General features: G+C 38.8%; 1 protein-coding gene across 2 annotated transcripts in view; it reads right to left on the reverse strand.

Moving 5' to 3' along the window:
* The window catches only part of begain (brain enriched guanylate kinase associated), a 54,162-nt gene that overhangs the window by 25,551 nt on the left and 5,821 nt on the right, over positions 1–22,790 (reverse strand). The window contains exons 1-3 of one of the 2 annotated variants that reach the window (XM_006798525.3): positions 20,979–21,046; positions 5,837–6,073; positions 3,692–3,853 (exon numbers count right to left, since the gene is read on the reverse strand). In XM_006798525.3, the coding sequence (XP_006798588.1) occupies positions 3,692–3,853; positions 5,837–5,907 (233 nt within the window). In that variant the 5' untranslated portion in view covers positions 5,908–6,073; positions 20,979–21,046. Of the gene's footprint in view, positions 1–3,691; positions 3,854–5,836; positions 6,074–20,978; positions 21,047–21,300; positions 21,333–22,790 lie in introns of those variants that run through there. The other variant, XM_035911013.2, reaches the window with a different exon arrangement.

Raw genomic sequence — 22,790 nt, forward strand, 5'->3', positions numbered from 1 at the left:
CTGATGATATGTTTAAGTGCAACACCAGGGGAATCTAACACATAAAAAGTGGGCACAAAAAACTTTTACATCTATAAATATTATATGAAAAGAATAAGGAAGCATGACTATGACTTTATAGTTAAATACCACATAAGTTTTTTCCTCCCTTTTAAATTCTGTTTCTTCATTTTGTGTAGTTTTTATCATTTTGTTCTTTTCCCTTACTGATAATATTAGTATTTATTATCAGTTTTGCTCTTAAGTAGACCATTGCATTGGCTTAATGCTTAATGTAACATGCCCCTGACTTTATATTTGTTAACTTATTCCTCTAATTTTATCGTGTCACCTCTCAGCTCTGTATTACATTTTCCCATTAGCTCTCAGGCCAAAGAGAGTGTTGATAAACTAGCATTTATGGCTCCATTAAGCAGACAGATTTGGAGACTGTGGGCAGTAGAGATCAGAAGCAAAGACAGATCATAAAACAAAGGTCTGAAAGAGATTTGACAAGCTAAAGAGGGAGCATAAATGGGAATGACTGAGTAGAGCTGACAGAGAGTGGCTCACACCATAGTGAATAAATAACTGTAGTAAAACCTGCCATAATAAGGGAACACTGAGCACTGTTACTCATATTGAAGGTGCATGAACAAACTGAGCTTTGTTATGAAGTAAAATTGTGTAACTTGCGAAATATGACTGGCATGCATTGTATCAGGAGTGTTGAAGGACTTCAGGCCACCTAGGCACAGTTTATCAAGACATTTAAGTTTATCAAAGTACCACCTAAGTCACTGGAGGGGTCGTCAGTGTCGCCTACGGGCTCCCTCATGGCTGGCTGCCAGAGCTCTGGCTCTGCGACTGGTTCCCAGAAATGACTTGACTATGTTGACATCTGCCCTGGAGCTTGCGTTGTGGGGGAGCTGGACAGGCCTGTCCCTGGGACTTTGTTTTCTGGTCTATTTTGATCTCTCCATCTGGACATGATTTCTCCCCAGTGCTTCCTAGTTTAGTTATTTGCCTTTTTAGCACTTGTTTTTTTGGTTTAATTAGTTTTCCTTTGTGTCCAGTCTGTCTTAGTACTATCTCTGTTCCCAGTATGTAGTTGGTCCCTTGTCTTGTATTTCTTGAGCTAAGTGTCTGACACACGCTGTGCCCCCTTCCTCATGTGTCAATTCCATTGAATTCAGTCAATTCATGTGTATATTATTGTTCTGTTTACTTAATTCTCTTCCTGTTTCCTAAATAAATGGCTCGTCTTTACTTAACTTCTATTTGCCTATGCATGTCTGCACTTGGGTTTCCACATTCCTTGAATCCCGACACACATATGATATGCCAGCTCCTCAGATCATGACACATTCACTTTACTTTAATGATTAATATTCACTATTTGAATAAGTAAACCTTTGATTTTTTTATATTTCAGCTGCATTTTACTCACTTTTATAGGTTCATGTTTACTGAACTGAAGAATCTTCAGTAAACATGTCCATCAACACCTCATCAGGTACACTGCAATAAAATGTTTATTAAACTAACAAACACTAAAACTAAGGTTTTTATGAATTCTGCATTTTTTATTTAATTTGAGTTAATTTTCCCAGTTCACAAAATCGTTAGTTTTTTCAAAAGTCTTATTTAAAATTTTAATTAGTTATTTAATTAAAATAATTTTTTTTACACATCAAGTTTTAGTTTCTAGTTTACTTTTACTGTCATAAAGGTTTGAACTCATCCAATATGGACTTAAATACTATAATGATGGATAGGCAGTGATGGGGAGTAACGGAATACATGTACTTACGTATTTAAAATACAAAATATGGTTATATTAAGACTCGACTGTACACTGTGTTCGTGTTTTCCTCCAAAACAATAAGTTCCATTGGAGCAGCCTTTCAACGCCTCTCTCTGTCTAACGCTAGCAAAGTTGACCCAGACAACAATGTAAAGCTAGTTTTTGGGTACGAGCCCGACACAAACCCGACGTATTAGCCAGAGGTTCCTTTACCACGGTTCAGAGCCGCGGACCTGTTTTATATACGCGTGGAATAGTTTACTATACGGAATCACTGCAAAAAGTGCAGCCTTACGTAATGTCCACCCTACTGTTACTCATTTTATATTAAGATTTAAAAAATTAGTTGGTATTGGTATGGCGAGTAACCTTCAGTAATAGTAATAAATCACACAGCAATAGTACATTTATGTAGTTGTAAAAAGCTTGATAATATATTAAGTAATCCAAAGTATTCCGAATACGTTACTCTCATTGAGTAACGTAAGGGAATATGTTACAAAATACATTTTGGGGCATGTATTCTGTAATCTGTAGTGGAATATATTTTAAAAGTAACCTTCCCAACACTGTGAATAGGACGGTGTCTGTTTTGGGAAAGTCGGAGTTGCATCCTTGATTTTTGATGATGTAGTTCACATTTATGTGCCTCTGGCATCCACTGGAGCTGTTCCAAGTGAGGATGTACTGGCAGATTGCTGCAACATCAACAGCACTGTGGGCATTGTACTGGACTGCTGTAGTTAAGAGAGAGCTTACCTTCACCTATGGTCATGAGCCCTTGGTAACAACCAAAAGAATGCAATCATAAAGCAAGTCAAGATGCTTTCCCTCTGTATGGTGGCTGAGTTCAGTCTTAGCAATATGGTAAGGAACTGGATAATCCTGGAGTAAAGTCCCTATTCGTGTTGTTAGGGTATTTGTTTGGAGGTTTTCCAGGTTCTCCAATACCTGCTGAAGAACTCCTATTCCACAGCATGCCAAAGGTACTCTGTCGGACTGAGATCTGGTGACTGTGCAAGTCATTTAGATGCAATGAACTCACAGTCATGTTCAAGAAACCAATTTGAGATAATCTGAGCTTTGTGAAATTGTATATTATCCTGCTGGAAGCAGCCATCAGAAGATGGATACACTGTGGTCATAAAGTGGTGGTAATAAAGCTGTGGTGTTTAAATAATGGTTATGAGAATACTGCGGGGGCCCAAAGTGTGCCAGGAAAATATTCCAGACACCATTACCCCACCATCAGCATGAACTGTTGACACAAAGTAGGATGGATCGATGTGTTTATGCTGTTTATCCCAAATTCTAACCCACTCTTTGAATGTTGCAGTACTCAAGACTCATCAGACTACGCAACACTTTTCCAGTCTTCTCTTGTCCAGTTTTGGTGAGCAGGGTGAATTGCAGTCTCAGTTTCCTGTTGTTGCTTGATAGGAATGGTGCCTTGAGTAGTGTAATCTTATGCTGCTGTAGCCAATCCGCTTCAGTCTTTAACATTCAGAGCTGCTTATCTTCATACCTTGGTTGTTGCTAGTGGTTATTTGAGTTACCGTTGCTTTCCTATCAGCTCAAAGCTATTTGGCCATTTCATTCAGACTTCTGGCAGATGTTCTGAATACCCTGCTTAGCCTGTAGCCACCACCACCTAACTAAAAAGCAGAAGAGGATGACGGGGTGGTGTTCAAACCACCTGCGAGAAGTCTTTTAAAATACTGGAAAAGACCCAGATAATTGACTGTCAAAGAATTAAAAAGCAACAGAAATGTATAAAAGTGAAAACTGTAAATATGTAGACTCAATATGCTTCTTAAGCTAAAACCAGGAAATGAAAGTTGTGCCACAAAATGCATAAATAAAAAGGCAGCCACCTCATAAAGCCATGCACACAAGCACACACACCTGCGCAGCTTCTCTGTAAATTTCTCCAGTTCCTCCTGGGCCCGGCGCAGCTCTGTCTCGAGGTACTGCCGAGTGGAGTCAAACTCAGTTTCCACCATCTCTAGTTTGTGGGTGGTGTACGACAGGCGCTTACGTAGGTCATCCTTGTGGTCGTGAAATGAGCTGAACAGATAGCAGAGAGCATTTAGAGAAAAGGAAAGAAGAAGATAAAGTCGCACAATAGTGGTGCACTTTTATTTCTGTCAGTTTGTCAGATTCAACAAGCCAAGCACAGAATGCTAGAGAAAACAGAGACAAGCTGAAAAGGCATTATGTGTTAGTGTGAGAGGGAGGGAAAAGGGTGAAGTGTAGCTGGAGTGTAATTCAGTTTGAGGTCAGAGAGGTCCCAGGCAGGGGGATAGCAGGGAGGCCGATGGGGAGGAGTAGATGGATGGAGGAGGACTACTAATCATTTCCCATTCACAAAAAAGGAGTAGAACTGGGAAAGGAGCTCCCATCGGTGTAATGGTGAATTTTTATTACACCCTCCACCCCCTTCACCATCAAATGTGTGAAAGAATAGAAAAAGATTTTTGCCCCTGGACTTGGACCACTGGTGATTCATAGAAGAAGGGGCGAAAATACAGAATGAAACACAACTTTGTGTACGAGAAGGCTTTAAAAGAACGATGGCATGAGAGAGAATGAGAGGCCAAAGGAGCACTGTTTCAACACCATACCTGTCAACAACACCAGGCAGGAAGAAATACTTTGGTTGTGTGTTTGATGCAGTTTTGCGCATTAACAATGAAAACACACTGACAGGACTGACTGTGGGAATGGATATGGTAGTGGAAGGCTATAAAGATTGGGAGCAGGAGCCATGTGCGCTCTGGGGGATTTAGCATTGTGCCAAACTGATGGATACTTGGCTCATGGAGAGGTTTGATGGCTCGGCCTAACCATCCAGCAGGCGCAATGACATCATCTTCCAAGTTCACCTCGGTTCTAAGCCTCAAGCTAATCTGACACTAAAGTTGGAGTGTCCATAGTAACTTAGAGGCTATGCCATGTAAATGGGTGGTGCAATAGGCTAACCTTCACATCTGTGTCCTCAGTTGAGAATCTGCACTAATTAAGCCTTTATAAAGCCATAAGAGGTAATCTTATATGCATGGGACCTCGTGCTAGGTACTGTGAACGTTTTTTTTCTTTTCCAGTCTTGATCTTATGCTAAACCGAAGTCAGCAAAGGTCTGAGAATTGCATTTTGAGCTGGAGTTAGTAACATGTTTAAAACCAGTTTAAAATCTTTCCGCACATTTTAAAGGAACTGGTCTAAGACCTCCTGGGTACTTTGTCTTCATGATATTGAGCCCATGATGGAAAGGCCAATCACACTTCTCTTTAATTTCCGTAGACACATTTGGCAAAATACAAGACTGTCACCTGGGACAGTGTGGTTTGAATACCATGTCAGCACTCACTTTTGTTGATGCTGTGGTAGACGAAAGTGAATAGAGATGTAAAACTGCTCTAGTCCCCCCCCCCACCCCTCGCAGTTTTAATCCTCGGACATGGTGTCTGTAGGCTTACTCTGTGTAGGGACGTAAACAAGTGTATTATACAAAATGTGATGCTACCCTTCAAGTATAGAATCAGAGCCAGAAGGCTTTTAGCTTATAAACACTAGAGGAACAGTCAAACAGTTCGCCTGCACCTCCAGCAGCTAAACACAACACTTCTTGCTTGTTTACAAAGAGAGAAACAGAGACGATCGCTGGATAGTTTATTTTATCTGTTCAATATCCCAATGCAGGTTTGCCCTCCTAAGTGATTTTGCAACACAATCTTTACACCAGCTTCAAGTAATGTTGTTAAAAAAAAATACATGGCAAGGAGCCCCAAACCTTTTGCTGGTGTCCTCTGTTTTTGGTCCAAAGCAGAGCGCCATTAAACTAGATTTAAATGTCAGCCAACACACAAAGGGATGTGATGATGAGCGATGGCAATGAATAGATACAACGCGATGTTTTTAATGGCTTTTTAATGGTTATAACCTCCCAATGAGAATCCATTTCCACGAGTTAAAATGAATGAAATGGATTCATCAATGATGCGGTCGATGTTTAGATTCTGAATAACTCTGCTGACTGACTCGTCTTACCTCCTTTTTTGATGTTTGCAACCGTTTCTCTGGGTTTTGAGAGCAGTTTTGCCAATATATATCTTTTTCATATTTTTCTCTGTGCTCCGGCTCTCATGTGTTTGTAGTTGGTGCTGCTTCTGCTGCTCCTGGTCGTCTGAATGCTGAAGCCAAGTTTGAACTATAACCGCAAACCGACAGTCAAAGCTTTAAGTCTTGCCTGGGGAGGCAGATAGGAGTTGGCTATCTGTGATGACCCTGGCAAAAGAGCAGAGAAAAACAGCTTTGAAGTCCCACAGATTTAGCAGCACATTTAGTTGCGTTAACTCCAGAGAGAAACAGAGATTTTATGCGTGTTCAGAAAATGAGCTTGTTTGGTACGAGAGAGAGAGCAGAGCTCTGAGATGAGATAAGTTCAATAGCAAGGAAACTTGAAAAATATTGAGAAGTGTGATTTATTGCACCTCCAGTTTAACTTTCATTACACAATCAGCGCACAAAGCTCTTTGTGATGTATTCTATCATTTCACAAGCCAAAAAACATATATGCACCATGTGAATTTCTAAAAATAATACTAAAACCAACACTAGTTAAAGAAAACTGCAACACTGAATTACATAATTTTAGCTGCATGTTGGTCCTTTGCTTCCTTCTCGCTCTTGTTGTCAACAATTAAATGCAGCCAATACAAAGAGACGCTAAGTTATTGACTAGCTGAACACAAAAGGTTATTCCCCAATAAATCAGGGTTATGATGAATGCGTGTGTGTTTCTACTTCCATCGCTCATCATCGCTCTGCGTTGCTGGGGCTTGAACTCGAGTCTGCTGCGCTGCAAGAACTTAATAACATGCCACTGGCAAGCATGAAATGTCAAAATAAACCTTTCAAGGTGTGAGCATATCTCTCTTTATGCAGCTGTGTTTGGTGAGACCTGCTGATATTACTCCAGCTGCACATACACAATAACAAAATATAAAAATGCTGCTACTAAAGGAAGCTCCATTAAAAGTAAACTACAGGCTATTTTCTAAAGTCGATTATTTAGTTATGCATATCTTTCGGTGCTCTGTTCAGCAACAGCAACAGCAACCCTGCTTGCTTTTCAAGATTCAACACATCACTTAGTCCACATCTTTAAATTTCTTCATTTGTTATTACATTTATTCTTGTGATTTTACAAAATAAATTTTTGAAAAAGAAACAATGTAGTAGAAATAACTGGGAGCCTAAAATATAATCAGATTTAACACTAATCCCATTACTATGCAATGCACAGTAACATTATGATGCTGACGTCTCTTTTTGCCCATAACACCTGCAGTGACCTACAAGCCATTTTTAAATTCTAAAATGAATTTAATAAACAAACAAACTGGCATTTAACTGTAGCTTTTCTTACCTATCACACAGCACTGTGCAAAAGTCTTGAGCCACGCATCATTTCTTTATATTTTGCTAAGGAAATGGGTGCAGGAATTTACTGAAACGTGTGCAGAGTGGCAAACACCACTGACTGAAATGCCATCAGTCAATCCAAACATTCAGACAGTAATTTGGATTGACTGATTTTCCGTCCAGTTCTTGAGTAATTTTGCATAACTCGGCCTTTCCTCGCTGTTTTCCTTTTTTAATAATGGCTTTTTTAAAATAAGGACAATTTCTGAATTCAACGAACAGTACGAGGATCAGCTGAAGGGCCAGATGCATTTCTCAGGTCCTTGTCTGATCAGGTCAGATAGTTTTTTAGGCCTGGCACTTCTTTTATGCAACATGTTTCCTGTAGTTTCCTCACATTTTTTTAAGGACACAGTGCACACCATGCTGAGATATGGCAATATTTCAGCTAATAGGCCTTTGAAGCACTTTGTGAGTGCTAAAATCAAATTAAATTACTATCAAATTTGTTTTCTGGTGATCTTAATCTAGATTCAACTGAAGAAATTTGGAACACATGATGTGTTTCTACAACAGACTGCTGTGAACAAAGTGCTTTAAGATATAATTTGAAATGGGTTCTTTCACGTGTAGACACAACCTTGATTCTTCTCTTGTTTTCGAGCCCTTTGTTATGTTTGAATGACTTATAGCCTCTTAACGATGCCCTACCATAATTATAATGATTTATATAATTAATATCACCATTTGTAACCAGAGTGCCAACCTCTCAGTGAGTCCATATATTTCCCTTTTAAACCAAAAATGTCCCATACCTAAGAGCCATGCATGAATAAAGACATAAATAATGACACCAGCACAACTTATTTCAGTACACACAAAATGGTAAGGTAGCACTCTTACAACAAACTGGATTGAATGTTTTGTCACCAATTCTAATGGCACCATGACTTAAGCTATTAATTTTAATCTCTGTTTAGCATTGGCTCAGGAAACAATGGCGGTTTCTGGAAACACTGTTAATACGGCTGCTACAGCCATTTTCTTATCTGCAACGCACAGAGGGAGAGAGCAAGACAGAAGACAGAAATAGTTGCTGAATTTGTAAGTAAGTGTGGCTGTATAAAATCTGTCACATACACAAATGCACCTACACATGCTCCTCCCTGAAGTGTGTACAAGGTACTGTAGCCTTACTGTATCGTATCACGTCCCCCATGGGGATAAGCAGCAGATCTTAGTGCCTCTGGTGTTGTTTGGTAAGGTAAACACTATCCACAAGAAGAAACAAATCTAAGTCCTCAGAGTACCTTGTCATAGGCTTACTGCTGTTTTCACACTTTCACAACTCCAAAAAGCACTGATATGTAAATCAAACACAGTCTACTTTTTTCCAGCCTTGCCACATAAGTATTAAGTGAGCTCTATAGTGTGGATGGAAACACAAGTAAACCCTGTTTACCTGAAATACTTTCCCAGACTGCTGCAACTTGTCACAATCATCAGACAATGCACACTACAGGGAGTACAACAAATGGTTGTTGTAATGCTGCAGACTATAACCTACTTCAGGCAGACATCTTCCACCTACTCTGACTCTCTACTTTTTCTCCTTAATGAGAATGGCTCGGCTAGCAGTTTAATCCAGAAAAACAACCTAATGCAAAACCAGTAAAAGGTCACAACCAGCCAGCATCCATCTTGGATTCACAACAGAGAGGCCTAATAATGCTTGCGGGTTGATTTACTTGTAATGAGCCACAGGAGTTGAGTGAGGTAGAGCTACTGCCTGCCACATATACTATTCGCAGGGAGCAAATGAAGGCATTAAACTTTCATGGTCACAGTGCCATCTCTCCTGAAGTCTAATGTTAAATCTAACCCTTCATTTTATAGCTTGAAATGTGTCTTTGTTGTTAATTTTGTTGCTCAATGATGACACCAGGCAAACAGCTTAGCTATATTAAACCTTTTAATGAAGTCCTCCTAATAACAGAACAGTTTTTGTCACTGCTTTCTAGAATCAGAAAAAATGTCACTGCTTTATTAACAGCTGCAGAAATAATTGTTTATTATCTCATACTGGTTAAAAAAAAAGAAAGACTGTCTATATTTTTCTTCATTAATTTGCTAGTCATGCTTGGGGACAACATATTGGAAGAATGATTGTATAGTACATAATGTATGGACAAGAATTTACTGAAATGGAAATACTGTTGCAAATCAAGGATGCTCCCATTGCACTGGAGATTCCCCCGTTCAGTTTTATGGAAAATGCAACATAAAACTGGTCAGAAATGGCCTCAAATTACTGAGACGGCAATTTATCTCAGCTTTTGCTGGATGCACATGAGCCCCCAAGGGATCCATTGCCACAGGACACAACAGCTCTCCCCAAGAGGTTCCATGTCTGTGCTCCACAGGCCAGTGTTAGATAAATGGTGTATGCTGTTAACTGTGCTGCTATTTTTTCCAGTGGTTACAACTGCACCACATTCTTATGGATAATAATTTTATTAATATTGCCTTTTTTGCTTAAAAATGCCTTACATAAATATATGGTTAATAATTCTGGTAGGAAGCTTCCAACAATAAAACACAAGCTGTAAAAAATAAAAAATTGTCTAACCAACAACTGCTCCGCTCAGAGGTATTAGATTCAAACAGACCAAACAGAAGATGAAGTGTTGATAATTAGAAACCTTTCTTCAAGTATTTTTTCCCACTGGTATTACGTACCACATCGGTTGAGGCTTAACTCGACAAGCGCGAGTTGTGCATTTCCTCTGATGCAAGACTCCAGAAATATGGCAGTCTCTTGTGCATGCTCCACTACCAGCGGCCAGAAAAACAACTCTGTGGATTAAGCCACCGGAGCAATGTTGATGATGACTAGTCAACATAATTTGCTGCCTGAAGACAAGAACTGCAACTGAGGAGTAATCCACATACTGTTTATCGCCTCTTAATTTCTATCTACATATCAAAAGGGACTTAATCTTAAGTGGGTAACAACTTTGATAAAAGCTTCCAGTTACAGTTTCATTTAGGCAACTAAAATCTAAGAGGTGAACTAAATTATACAGAAATGTTGATGGGAGCACACTAATTAATTGCACTTTTGACTCCATATAATCTAGGACCTGTTAAAAGTACAAACACCTGATATTGCAGTTGGAAGTAATGTCAAGCATAGTTCAAGGCTGCAGAGCTAATACCTTTTTTCTACAGTACAAGCTCCTGAGGATAAATTAACTGATAACAAATAGGTTCCCTTGCTGTGTTATGACTCATCAAATTTTCTCAAGCTCCTTTACAGCTCCTTGGCCCTTTAAATGGTATATCAGTCATACCAATAAAGTTTTATTTGCGGGAGTCAAAGTTTGTGAATGTACACCTAACGAGCTTCAGAGGAAGCAAGCTTTCGATTCTGACTATTTGAAGGGAGATTTCACATTATCCCTGATCTGATCACATCAGGGGGCCACAGCATGAGTAACTGGAGACATTCATTCGCACATAACTGGTGTGTTTGTGTGTGTTGTGTAGTTCAGTGCTGGTGTGGGAAACTGTTCTTTAGTGCATTTGTGGTTAAGATTACATGAATGATCGTTCAATTATCGTCACATGATTAGTGCTTTCATTTTCTCAGTTTCCCAATAAATATGTCAATACCAACTCACTGAACCAATCAGTGTCTTTAAACCAAGTGGCATAAAAGTCATTTTGCCTCAGTGTAGGATCATCACGCATCAGAGAGATTTCAAGGTGATGTACAAAGAGTTATTTACAACCCCACTTTTAATTTGCTCCTGCCAAACTACACTCCTCATAATCCAATCTACATTTACTTTGTTATTGTGCAATATAACTTTTTATTACCTGAACCACCACCTGGCACACAGAAAAGCATGACTGCTGTAACCTGAGCAAAGCTAAGCAGCAGGTTAGGGTCAGTTTACAGACAGCAAAATTTGATATTATAAGGTTAAAGAGACAGTATAGCAGTATAGCATATACGTTTATGGTGATATTAAATTGCTTCTCTAATTGTTTCGTTTTGCTATTTGACCCCAAGATGATTGATAAAAAACTATGTAAGCTGGGGAGTGTCTTCACTGAAGGTTATGGTAAGAAAAAGGTTGAGTGGGTTAGGGTTAGGGTGGTGATAAAAATATATCTCCCTTCTGACTTTCAGTTTAATATCTTGATATAGTCTAACAACAGTAAAATTAGAAACTGACTTACACTCCTGTGACAACAGAAACGACATTTTGAGAGGGATTATTTTTCGGCTTTGTCTTGTGTCACCACGAGTGGCATGTAGTGACTTTTACAGAAAGGCGAGTAGAGACGATAATGGTTAAATTGGGCCATAATAAAACACAGATACAGTCTCGTGCATCTTTCTGCACTCCCTCCTGAAGAATTGTTTAATGTCATTATTTGTACATCATCAGTATATTTACTATTAGCTGACAATGATGAATGAATAGGGTACTTAAGAGTACTTATTCTGCAGACAAATGTTCCCCATCAGTGTTGAAGGGATTAAAAATACTGCTGTAGATATTTAAGTTGGGATCATTTTAAATACTTTGTAATCTCTTTAATTTAAAGTAATATGACATATTCTAAAAAAATGTGAGGAGTGAGGACCCCATTCCTGAAAAAACAGCTGTTAGCCGAGTTTAGAAAAGCAGGCTTATACCTTAATTTAAAAAAAAAAAAAACTATATTAGATATTAAATAATATTGTATAAATAAAATTACAGCTGAAATAAAAAGCTTGTGCACTGTGTGACATATTTACCTGTCAACATGTACATAGACGATAAAAAGATGAATGAAAAATAAAGATGATCTCTTAGCAATATTGTTTAAACATTGTTTGGTCATTCGAGTAAATTTTTTCAGAGATGTTATTCTGTTGGAGTCTGCACCTGTTCACATTGCCTGTTTTAATAAACTGGACATGGCAGAAAATGACATCCACTCTCCTTTATCATCAAGGCTGATGTACTAAAGAAGTTATTAAAAATTTTAACAATACACTCCAGCTCCTTTAGATTACACAGGTTGGCCGAGGTGGTTAGTAAGAAGATGGATATCAGATTTCACCCAATGACAGAAGCTTGTTTACTTGTTAATGCTAGCTCTATTTCCATCTAACTGATCTCAAAGCAGTGAAAGCTGAGGAAGTGGCAGCTAATCTAGCACTGTTGTCCCCCGTCAGATTTCCAACCAAGACCAGAGGTTTTTCACCATGCGCATGTTTAAACAAACAGAAAAAGCTACAGAGGTCCCAGTTTGACAAGCTCAAGCCATTGTTAATGGCACATGGACACAGCTTCAAAACACTGACCTGTAGGGATTTCAACGATACTGTTGTAAAGTGGGGGTTAATCCTGCTTCCAGAGACAATAATTGACTGCGGCCTAAAAACACCAATGATGTAAAGGATGGATGTAAGCAGGCAGGAGAGAGTCTTCATGATAGAATACTGTTTGAGATGAAGGGAGAGAAATCACTTTCAGTTTCAGTTCTCCAGGCAAGCACTGCTCCCCTTACTTGCCCTGATGGAATGCCACTGCATTATACTGCAGCTATTTCAATATGGAAACGACTTCTAATTAAATAAAATATAAATTAAAATGATTCAGAGCTGTCAGACTTTTTTCGGAGCCTTACAAAAAACCCTTATAAATATTTCTACTGAGTGTCAAAGTTGATTTCTGCAGCGTCTTATTTCATTTGCATTAGGCTGGTGACTGTGATGTCTTGTTAGAATTTTGGCATATAGAAATTTTGGGCATGAATGTTATTTGCATGGTTTGTAGGCTTTGCAAATGATGGAGCAGCTGTGATTGGCTGATAGAGAGGACCGCCCTCACTCCTGTGTGGAAAGATCAACCCTAATCTGATCGTCAGTCACTGCATTACTAGCAGTTAGAACCTGCAGTCAACAAGGCTGTAAAACACACAGAGAAGATCATTTTCACATATTCACTAACTCTCAAATTGATAATCTCAATAAATGGAACAAGACGTTTCCTTCCCTGTTTGGAGATTAACAGATATGAGCAAAAGACGGGTGACGTGCTGAACACAATGCTGCAGAAAAGCAGAAAATGGTCATCATGCTAAAGTTATCAAAGCAAACAGTTTTCTAAACTGTGGTTTAGAAATCTACTGTGGTGGATTATTTATTCATTTTTTTTAAACTAACAGCATTTTTTACAGTTGCAGTTTGATATTATTTCATACTGGAGTTAAATGGTACAACTAGCCAAACAGCGCAAAGTCGAAGGAAGATTTAACTCTGTCATTTTTCATTTCAATTTTATTTATATATCATCAAATGACAACAGCATTCATCTCAAGGCAGGTGGAGACCCTATAATAATACATAGAAAACTCATTTCCAATTAAATTCACAGCAATTGTTTCAACCCCAACTTTCAGGTATTGTTGTGCCTTTTTTTCCAGTCATGTTTTGAACAGATCCAAGTCTTTCTCATAGTGACCACCAGTTTCATAATTTTTGTGCTTCTCAACAGTTCTATAAAAGCTCAGCAATTAATATCAAAGCCAAAAATACAGTCTAAGGGAGAAGTTTTCTGGAAAGACTGCATGCCCTAGGGAGGCTTTAAATCAAAATTCCTCCTCTATTCACCGGCTTTCATGAATTCATCTGAGTGCTACTTTTCTCCTGGTTTAATCTGTGAAGACTGAAAATGAGAATAGATTTACATACAACAGAGAGGATTTGAAGCCTGGACAATGTGCAAAAGGTAGAGCAGAGGCACTTGCAGTAACACAGAGGTAGGCACAGTATAACACGCTGCACTTAAAAGAATACTTTCAAGATGTGTGAGGTTTTTCTTCTGGGCAAAGGATGAAAAGATTTTCAATGTCTGCTCAAGATTAATAAGACATTAATATAGACCTTGACCAAAGAATATAGCAAAACCAACAAAAAACCTATTTGCTACAAAAGCTTCTGGGCAACAACCTGGACAAAGTAATAGCATCCAGATCCATCAGGTCAAATGAAGTTCAAGTCACCTATAATTCCAATGATGTTTACTCTCATCGGGAACAACAACTCGAGCTCTTCTAAATTTAATTTCCTTTCAAGCCTCCAGCAGAATTGTGAGAGCTCTTTAAAATGTTTTTTTTCAGTAACTGTCTGACAGAAAAAAAAAACAATAGGAAAAATAGGACAAAAAATAGTGGTGACATGAATCTAGTTTATGAACATTCAATGATTTATAGTTTTATCTGTATGTATCTACAAAGTCTCCCTTCTCTCTCTGTTTCTGTGTTTCCTGCAATAAATATACAATACAAAGCTCTACAACTACACATTGCTGTAGGCCAATAGCTCATTGTGCTCTTCACCCCTTCATAACCCTTAAAGCAAGCAACAAGAGTCAGGAGGAGAGAGGGGGGGAGATAGTGAGTGAGAGAGTAGTATAATAAGAGGAAGATTAATACAATCCATATGCTATGTTTGTGTGTTTCGCATATAGACCAATTCAATTGATCTCCATTGTTAAAATTATGTGAAAGAGGAGTTCAGTCTTTGCTGAGGTTGCCACGACAACCCAGTCGTGACATACCTGTGCTCCCAGCCTGGCAGAGGACAAGAAGTATAATAAGAAGCATTTTAAAGCTCTAATATATACTGTAATATTTGTGCTTTCTTCACTACTTGGGAATTTATATTTTTTGGTTTTTCATGCCTCATTTTGTTTTTTGTAAATGATTAAACTGTAGTAGTTAATTAGTCAAATGTAATAGTTAAATGAAGACTATAACATCTCAACCAGGATTAGAGCAAATCCCACAAAATTATGAACATCATTGTTCTCCTCAGGTGAGCTGTATTTAATACATTGAAGCCCTTTACTGTGTATTTTAGTGCAACAGAAAGTCAAGTTCTTTTAGGCTACCAAGGCTTTAAGGCGTTAAGTAACAAATAAAAAATGTTTTACAAATACCACTATTATCATTACTACTACTCTTTCACAAACTCACTTGCAAGAGATATTTCTGTCTTAAGCAGGCCTCCTGCCACTAGGCCTCATATCTCAAAGGTAATTAAGAGTTGAGTTTCTTGCAAGTCTGTAATGATTCTGTGTCTGCAGAAGCCCCAAGGACTGAGAGAAGCATCTTTTACCAAATTATAGGCAAACAGACCTCGTAAAAATATTCTAAGAGTGACAGAGCTTATCTAGATGGAGAACAATAGGGTATTTAGAGAATATGTAGATATGTGGTAGCGTGGATCACAAGCCCGATGCCGTCCAAGTTTTGTACTCGATGCACGATCAGTAATGGTCAATCCTTCAAACCCTTTCCATCTTGTGCTAGCAAAAACCCACCAAAGAACATCACAGAAACTCCTTCCTACCCGTCAAACTTTATAACTCCTTGTCTATTCTGTTTCTAGCATTCCTCGGAATATTTCATTTTAACTTAACATAGGACTTAAAGCAACTTAGCAACAGTCATATATAGGTGAAAATATGTCATGTCAGCAAGTGCAGCCATCTTCCTCTTCACTAATGTTGAGCTTCCTGCAGTTACTTAGTAAAATATACAACAGAATGCTAATGCACCAAGTTGTAAACATTATTTCTGAAAAACATCTGCATTTTGGCATCGTGGGAATGTTAGCACACTAGCAGCTTTTAACTGAAGACATCACTGTGCCTAAGTGAAGCCTCGCTGTGCTGCTACAGTTTCTGTTAATGTTTGCTTCTGTTAAGCTTCTGCTCTTGTTTGTGTTTTCCCCGTATGTGGCTTCATACAAAATACAGTGTGACTTCAATATTCATTCAACACACTGACATATTATTGCATTTAAAACTGCTGTGTTAGCGACATTAGCATAAATTTACACCTACCGAATTTAAATGTGACGCTCTCTCTTTTTTGCTGCTTTGGTTTCTACCAACTGACAGCTGATATATTGGTAATATTTTGCAGTGTACTGTAGCTTTTAAACACTCCTCTTATGTGTTCTTTTATCTCATCTTAATGCATCTTTTTCATTTAAAAAACTGTCTGCTGTAACTACAAACAAGCCATAAAATGGAAACGATAAACTTAAGCACACAGTAAAACTGCACAGAGGACGAAGTGCACAATTCTCTGCAGGTTCATTGACATATGAGTCATGTCATACATTGTTAATGCAATATTAATTATAGCCACTTTAAGAGCGCATATATAGGTTTTTTGTTGACATTTATAACTATATATATAGTTAATAGAGGAAACCATTAATTTCTTTTTCCACAGACATCAGATTTACCAAACTTACTGATATAAATCCAGTGATAACTGACTTTATAGGTCTAACTCTCCCTTCTGTAGAGTACAGCGTAACGTCGTACTGTAGGACAGCTCAGTGCTGCAGACCACAAAGCTCTACAAGGGCTACGACGGCCACATTTTGTCTTTGAAAAAAGAATCCTGTTCTTTTCACCTTAAAGCCTTTTCTTTTTTATCATCACCGTCCAGATTGGACATCTGGAAATCCACCATGCATTAAACCACAGGAGGCCACCGGGGCTCAGAGTGATTATGCACATGTGGGCTGAACATACAGCAGCATGTGCACAGCCCTCCGGGGTGCAATGAAGTATTTACTGAGGTGTAATGGGTGTAATGGGTGCAATAGGTGCGCGGTTTGTTCAACATGTAGCTAGAAACAGAGCTGTATATTTGTTTGACAAAAAGCCTCTCTTAAGGGGAAAAAGCCGCTTCTATTATTAAGCTCAACACACTGCCAAGAACGTGTCAACAAATTATTGTTTATACAGCAAGAGTGTCAGAACCACGACACTGAACCAGAAAGATCAGGACTGAAGCTAATGCATTAATGAGAACACGCAAGCAAGTAGGGGCAGTAAGCTTGAGTTAAAACCTCTGAGTTGAAGACCTTTATCTTCTGTATTTTATCGGTCACATTAAAATGCCACGCATCCCACTCTTTTGACATACAGTACATGGACTTTGTGCTTTTGAGAGACTTGAGGTCTACTCTATGTCTATGTGCACCAGAGGCTTATGTTGCTCAGCTGACCCTGTCCTGTTGGCTTTTACGGAGCTGTATAAACGCCAGCAGCAGACAGGCATATCTCCAGATGTCCAGGGAGCGATGAGGGTGGCGAGGTGGGACGTCAAAGGGAGAAGGCATCTTAAGACTTAGACATGTGATGCACAGCGGTCTAAATCAGAGAATATGGGTACATGTGCACGCTCGAAGACAGAGCCAACCCCTTGAGAACGATCCAAAGTAGATTCCACATCGCCCAGCTCCACACGCTACAGTAGTGCACCCTAACAAACAGCTCCTGCATGATTCCCAGAGCTCATGGTCTTGGAAATAATTAGACAGAAGAATGAGAGAGCAGAGAGGTGGTAAACTGCTCCAGGCTAACCTGAAGGGAGACTTTGTATAGCATCTGCTTTTGGAAGCTATGTGCTTAGGAAGAGATGAGAGATGAACAAACAAAGCTTCTTCAGGCATATTCCTTAAAGTCTAAGTGAAGCAGAGCAGGCGACTGATGTTGCTGAGAAGCTGATGCTGGTGGAAAAGTGGATCATGGATTGATGCATCTGATAAAGGGAAGTAGAAACATTAGTGGAAAAATAAAGTAGGAGTTGGACTAATGCAGCAGTTGCCCTCTATTCTTTGGCTGCTTTTCAATCCCTTTCCAGTCCTTGCTTTATCCAATCTCAGCAAACTCTGACTGCAATTTTAAGTTCACAAAGATACTTCCGTTACCCTCGGATTAATGAAAACTCACTGAATTCTTTGAAAGATCGAACGGGGACAAGAATTTTGTTATTTTGAGACCAGAAAAGAGAGAAAAAAAGTTATAAAGCTGTAACCTTTTCATCTGTCAGTAAGCAGTTATTTTTTGACTTAACTGGCACACAGTCTCTTTTACAGTATGCAATGTGCTCTATTGGGCTTCACTATTTTCAGCTTTCAATTTTAGTTTGATAGTGATATTTGTATTACAATCAGAAAGTAGGGAAATTCAGATTTCTTCTTCAAATCACTTTGTAAAGAGCTTATGTAAAATCTTAAAATCAGATAATAGCAGTGCTTGCAATCTACTATGCACGTACACAACATGCAAAATACAAGACTTTTCACAAGGTTTCAATTATCTACTTTAATCCAAAACTCGTAAATCTCATAAAAACTGGCTTTTATTTGGCTAGTAGTCTCTTAGTGCGCTCTTTCATATGGAGACCGTGACTTTGAAAGGGTTTGTCGGTGCACAATGATCTCAATTTTATTGGCATTGATTTAACTCAGCTTACATGTGAAGTACAAAACAGCCTTTGGTGATAAGCTTTGGCTTATTATCTATGACAAGAATCATTTCAGAAAACTGAGGAGGAGCAGAGCTCGCTGTGCTGCAGGGGGTTGGTGGAGCTGATGGTTTGTTTGGACAGACTTCAGCACTTATTAATTTTCATCTTTGGACTCATTTAAAGTGGACCTATTATGTTAATTTCCAATTGCATATTTTTATTCTTGTACTGCACAAGATTTAGAGTAGCTTTGCATGATTGGAAGTTAAAAACCAAAACATATTTATCTTACACCGAGCCCATTAGTTCATACTATATTTGAACCAATAATTTTTATATTCTCTCCATTTAACTTTCTACTGACTGACCCTCACTACTGGAAATTTTCAACAGCACGTGTATGGGACTGTTTATTCACAGTCAGAGCATCAGCCTGAGATGACCATATTCAAGATTTCATCTCTTTTTCCACAGTATTCAGAGCCAAGAGTAGAAAATCAATAGTTGGAAACTGAGCTCTTGGAGCAGTCTGAAGCCTGAGGTTTTGATTAACAGGGATTACCTGCACATATCCATACATTATTATTTGAAACCTCTGGCCATATATATTATGATTAGCATAATTTGCTTGCATGGACAAGGGACATTTCCCCATCTCTGGTCATACCAGCCTATCACATGGTAAAATAGCAAAGAAAATCTAATAATGTTCATTTTTCCTGGACACAAATTCGCACATTTATGTCACAGTAAGCACAACATTGAAAATTAGTGGTAAGTATATTAGCGAGGATATTTTATGCCTGGAGGACACAGAGGGGGACATACCATCCTGGCAACCAAGATAACTGAGCTCTGAAAAAAAGTATCAGCTATTGAATGATCTTTTTTCTAAATCCAACTGAGATGATGATTATTAATAATAATAATAATAATAATAATAATAATAATAATAATAATAATAATAATTTAAAAGAAATGCAGTGAAATAATTTTGGTCCCAACGCACCAACAGGGTATCTGTGTGCAAAAACTACAGTTAGTTAAATACAGTGAAAAGGATTGAAAGAAGCATGTTATGATATTTTATAGGATCCTTGGAAAAGGGGAAACCAGACTTGTTTCCTCGGTTTTCCAAGTAGAAAGATACCTAGCTGCCTGGTTAATTATTCATTTATTTGTCTGCCAGCATACTGTGTTACTGCATTTTGAGAATATTTTACAGTAAATATTGAAGTTAAATGGCGCGTACACATTCAGTATTAAACACAATCAAAAAAGACATTTAGGATATGCAAAAGTGTGCAAATGACATCACTGTGATTGACATAGATTGCATATTGACAAGGAATGTTGGATAAATGTGTAGCACCATTCCACGGCCATACCATTTGCAAATACAAAGTGCCATCTTCCAACTAATTACGAGTTAATATAGCATAAAGTGGCAGAAGGTTAGCGCACATTGTTCACTCTTCCTTTGTTTTTCCACCAGATTAATTAAAGCTCTCTCCACTGTACAGGAGGTTTGAAACTCACTTCAAAGACTCAAAGTTTCCCTCTAGACTGCACTTTATCCGAGGTTCTGTTTGCTTTAATTATGTAACAGGAAGCAAGGATCATCTCCAAAATCAATGGTTCCTCACTAGCTGGAGGTTAAGACCGGAGGTGAAAGCAATTAACTTCTAGATGTTATGATCATGTTATGCTGACATGCTGATTATAGAGCCACCTAAAGGCAATGCATCACCAAAGACTTTAGGATTTCCTCACTGAAATTCAAAGTGATCACACCCATCTATCACGTCTTTTCTCAACTCATCAAATGCAATTATGGAGTCTTCCATCTTGTGTTGTCTCTCTTACTCTTGATCTGTACAAGGTGAGGAGTTTGGCTTAATGAGAGCAACTTTCTTTCTCATGATGGGCTTGTTGGGCTGTAATAGCCTCTCTGTGGTATCTTCTTGCCCAGTGAAATATTATGAGAGTAAATTGAGGGCTGTGAAAAAAAACGTGGTAACTCATTTTTCTCATACCACTAAAATCCAGACGACAATAATAACCCCTAAGCAACAACACCAGTTACACCAGTTTAGTTCAACTTCACCAAACCATCATGACCAACCTAACTTACATGCAGTGACTTCCAGTAAAAAACCCTTCAGATTTTACTCCAGTATGCTGCACAACATGTAGTCACATTCTCCAAACATAGTGCACTGTTGAATGCAGAGCAGTCTACCCAGCGCTTTTTCTCAAAGCGCTCAGAATATGCAACACATGAACAGAGAGGCACAACAGCTACAGAAGAGCCCTCACAACAATCATTACTTTCACAAGTGCAGCAAAGCAACTACACACACTTATCTCAGCGCCACTAATGAAACCAGGCATGCACTTCTTCGCTTCCTTGCCTTACCGTTTATATGCCATTTGCCTCATTTTCAGCAGATAAAATCACTACATTCATGTGCCTGTGCATCCCCTCAGAGCTGCATGCATTTAGAAAAAGACTCCCCTAATTCTGACTGGAGACAGGGCTGGTAGGCAGAGAGAGAGAGAGGGGAGAGAGAGAAAATGAGAGAGGGAGCCGAGAACTGAATGGAGCAGGAGGAGGTGTTCTGGAAGAGGAGGGATTAGGGGAGTGATGGAGAGAAGAGGGAAGAGAGAGAGAGAGAGGAGAGGTGTGGCTGAAGGTGTAACTGCTGGGAGGAGAGGAAGTAAAAGTGAAAGTAGCCAACCTTGTGTTATGCCGCGTCTCGCCATCAGATTCCTGGTAGGAAGAGAAGAGAAGCGGGTGAAATGATTAGATATATTTATCAAGCAGATTTATCTGGCGCCGCCGCTGCCACTGCACGCCGTGGAATACCTCTTATCTGGTGTTTAACGAGCTCTCAGAGTGGCTGTGTCTCGGCAAACAAATATATCCATTATTTCCTCACTCACAAAACACACACTGTATCAGTTCTGAGAACATTAAGTGAAAGGAGGAGGGAGACAGAGCAAGAAATGACAGATTAACAGTGCAAAAGAAAAATGCTGTGTGCTGCAGAAAGGGAGAGAAAGTGCCCAAGGGTGAGAGGCAGACTTGCAGACTGTAGTTGTTACGAGGAAAGTACAAAAAAGTAAAATGGTAAACAAAACTAAAAATGTTGCAAATTAAGTCTAAAAGAATGAAGCACTCTTCTTAGATTTCTTTCTTGATACCACTCTCTTGTTTTGAAGAATGAAGATATTGCTACCTTAGGGAACACAAAAATCTGCCTAACATGAAGCTCACTGCTGAGTGCTTGGTATTTTATATCGATATGCAACAATCTGTGGAAAAAAAGGACCACACTTTGCAAAAGTTATGTTGAAGTTAGTCGCTTCAGGTTGCTAACGCTGTTTAGTGTTTATAACATAAGCTAGCTGATGGCTAGCTACATTATACTCAGTACTTGGAGCATACTCAGTGCTGCTCTGTCATATCTACACATGAATGCAAATAAATAAACTGGTCATAGCTTGCATATAGATCGTAAATAATAAGGAATTCACAAGAATTTACATTGAAGTATTTTAATGCAGTTACAAGTTACATGCATGGCCATAAAAAACTCCAAATTTCACCGTCTTCTTCCTGAACTTTACAGTGGCCACAAAGTCACGCATTGTTTTGGTGCTGTAGTAGGTTGGTATGTTTTCAGGTGTTTGTGTGTTCGCATGTTGCACGCAACTCACGTCAGTCTCATTGGTGAGGATTTAGCAAGGTATATTAAATGTCACAGTTGCACAGCTTCAACATACGGACTACAAGATTGCAGTGCGTATTGGTGAGTGTGTGGAAGCCGGGCTTCACGCAGTTGCGTGGGTGTTACAAACAGTGCGAATGATACAGCAGGATGACTCATACAGCTACTGAATGAGACAACGCTCAGTAATCCCCCTCCCCACCTCCACGTCCATCCTTCCATCCCAGCATCCCTCTGTGTGGAGAGGGCAAGCCTAGAGAGAGGGGGAGGAGGATAGAATTGGCATTCCTGCAAGGAATCACTGAATGATAATCAGCTCACATGGATTTACTTTCATTCAGTGAAAAAGGTAAAATATTAACCTTTAACTCGCTTTTGCTAAATGATGATAGAATGGAGACAATAAGCAGACATTTATTAAAAAATACTGACTTGACAAACACTATTTGTCATTTATTTTGTACATAGCTTGGGCAGATAAATATCCATTTTCTTCT

Source organism: Neolamprologus brichardi, chromosome 19, assembly GCF_056152115.1.
Source record: "Neolamprologus brichardi isolate AB-2024 chromosome 19, ASM5615211v1, whole genome shotgun sequence".
Lineage (NCBI taxonomy): Eukaryota > Metazoa > Chordata > Actinopteri > Cichliformes > Cichlidae > Neolamprologus > Neolamprologus brichardi.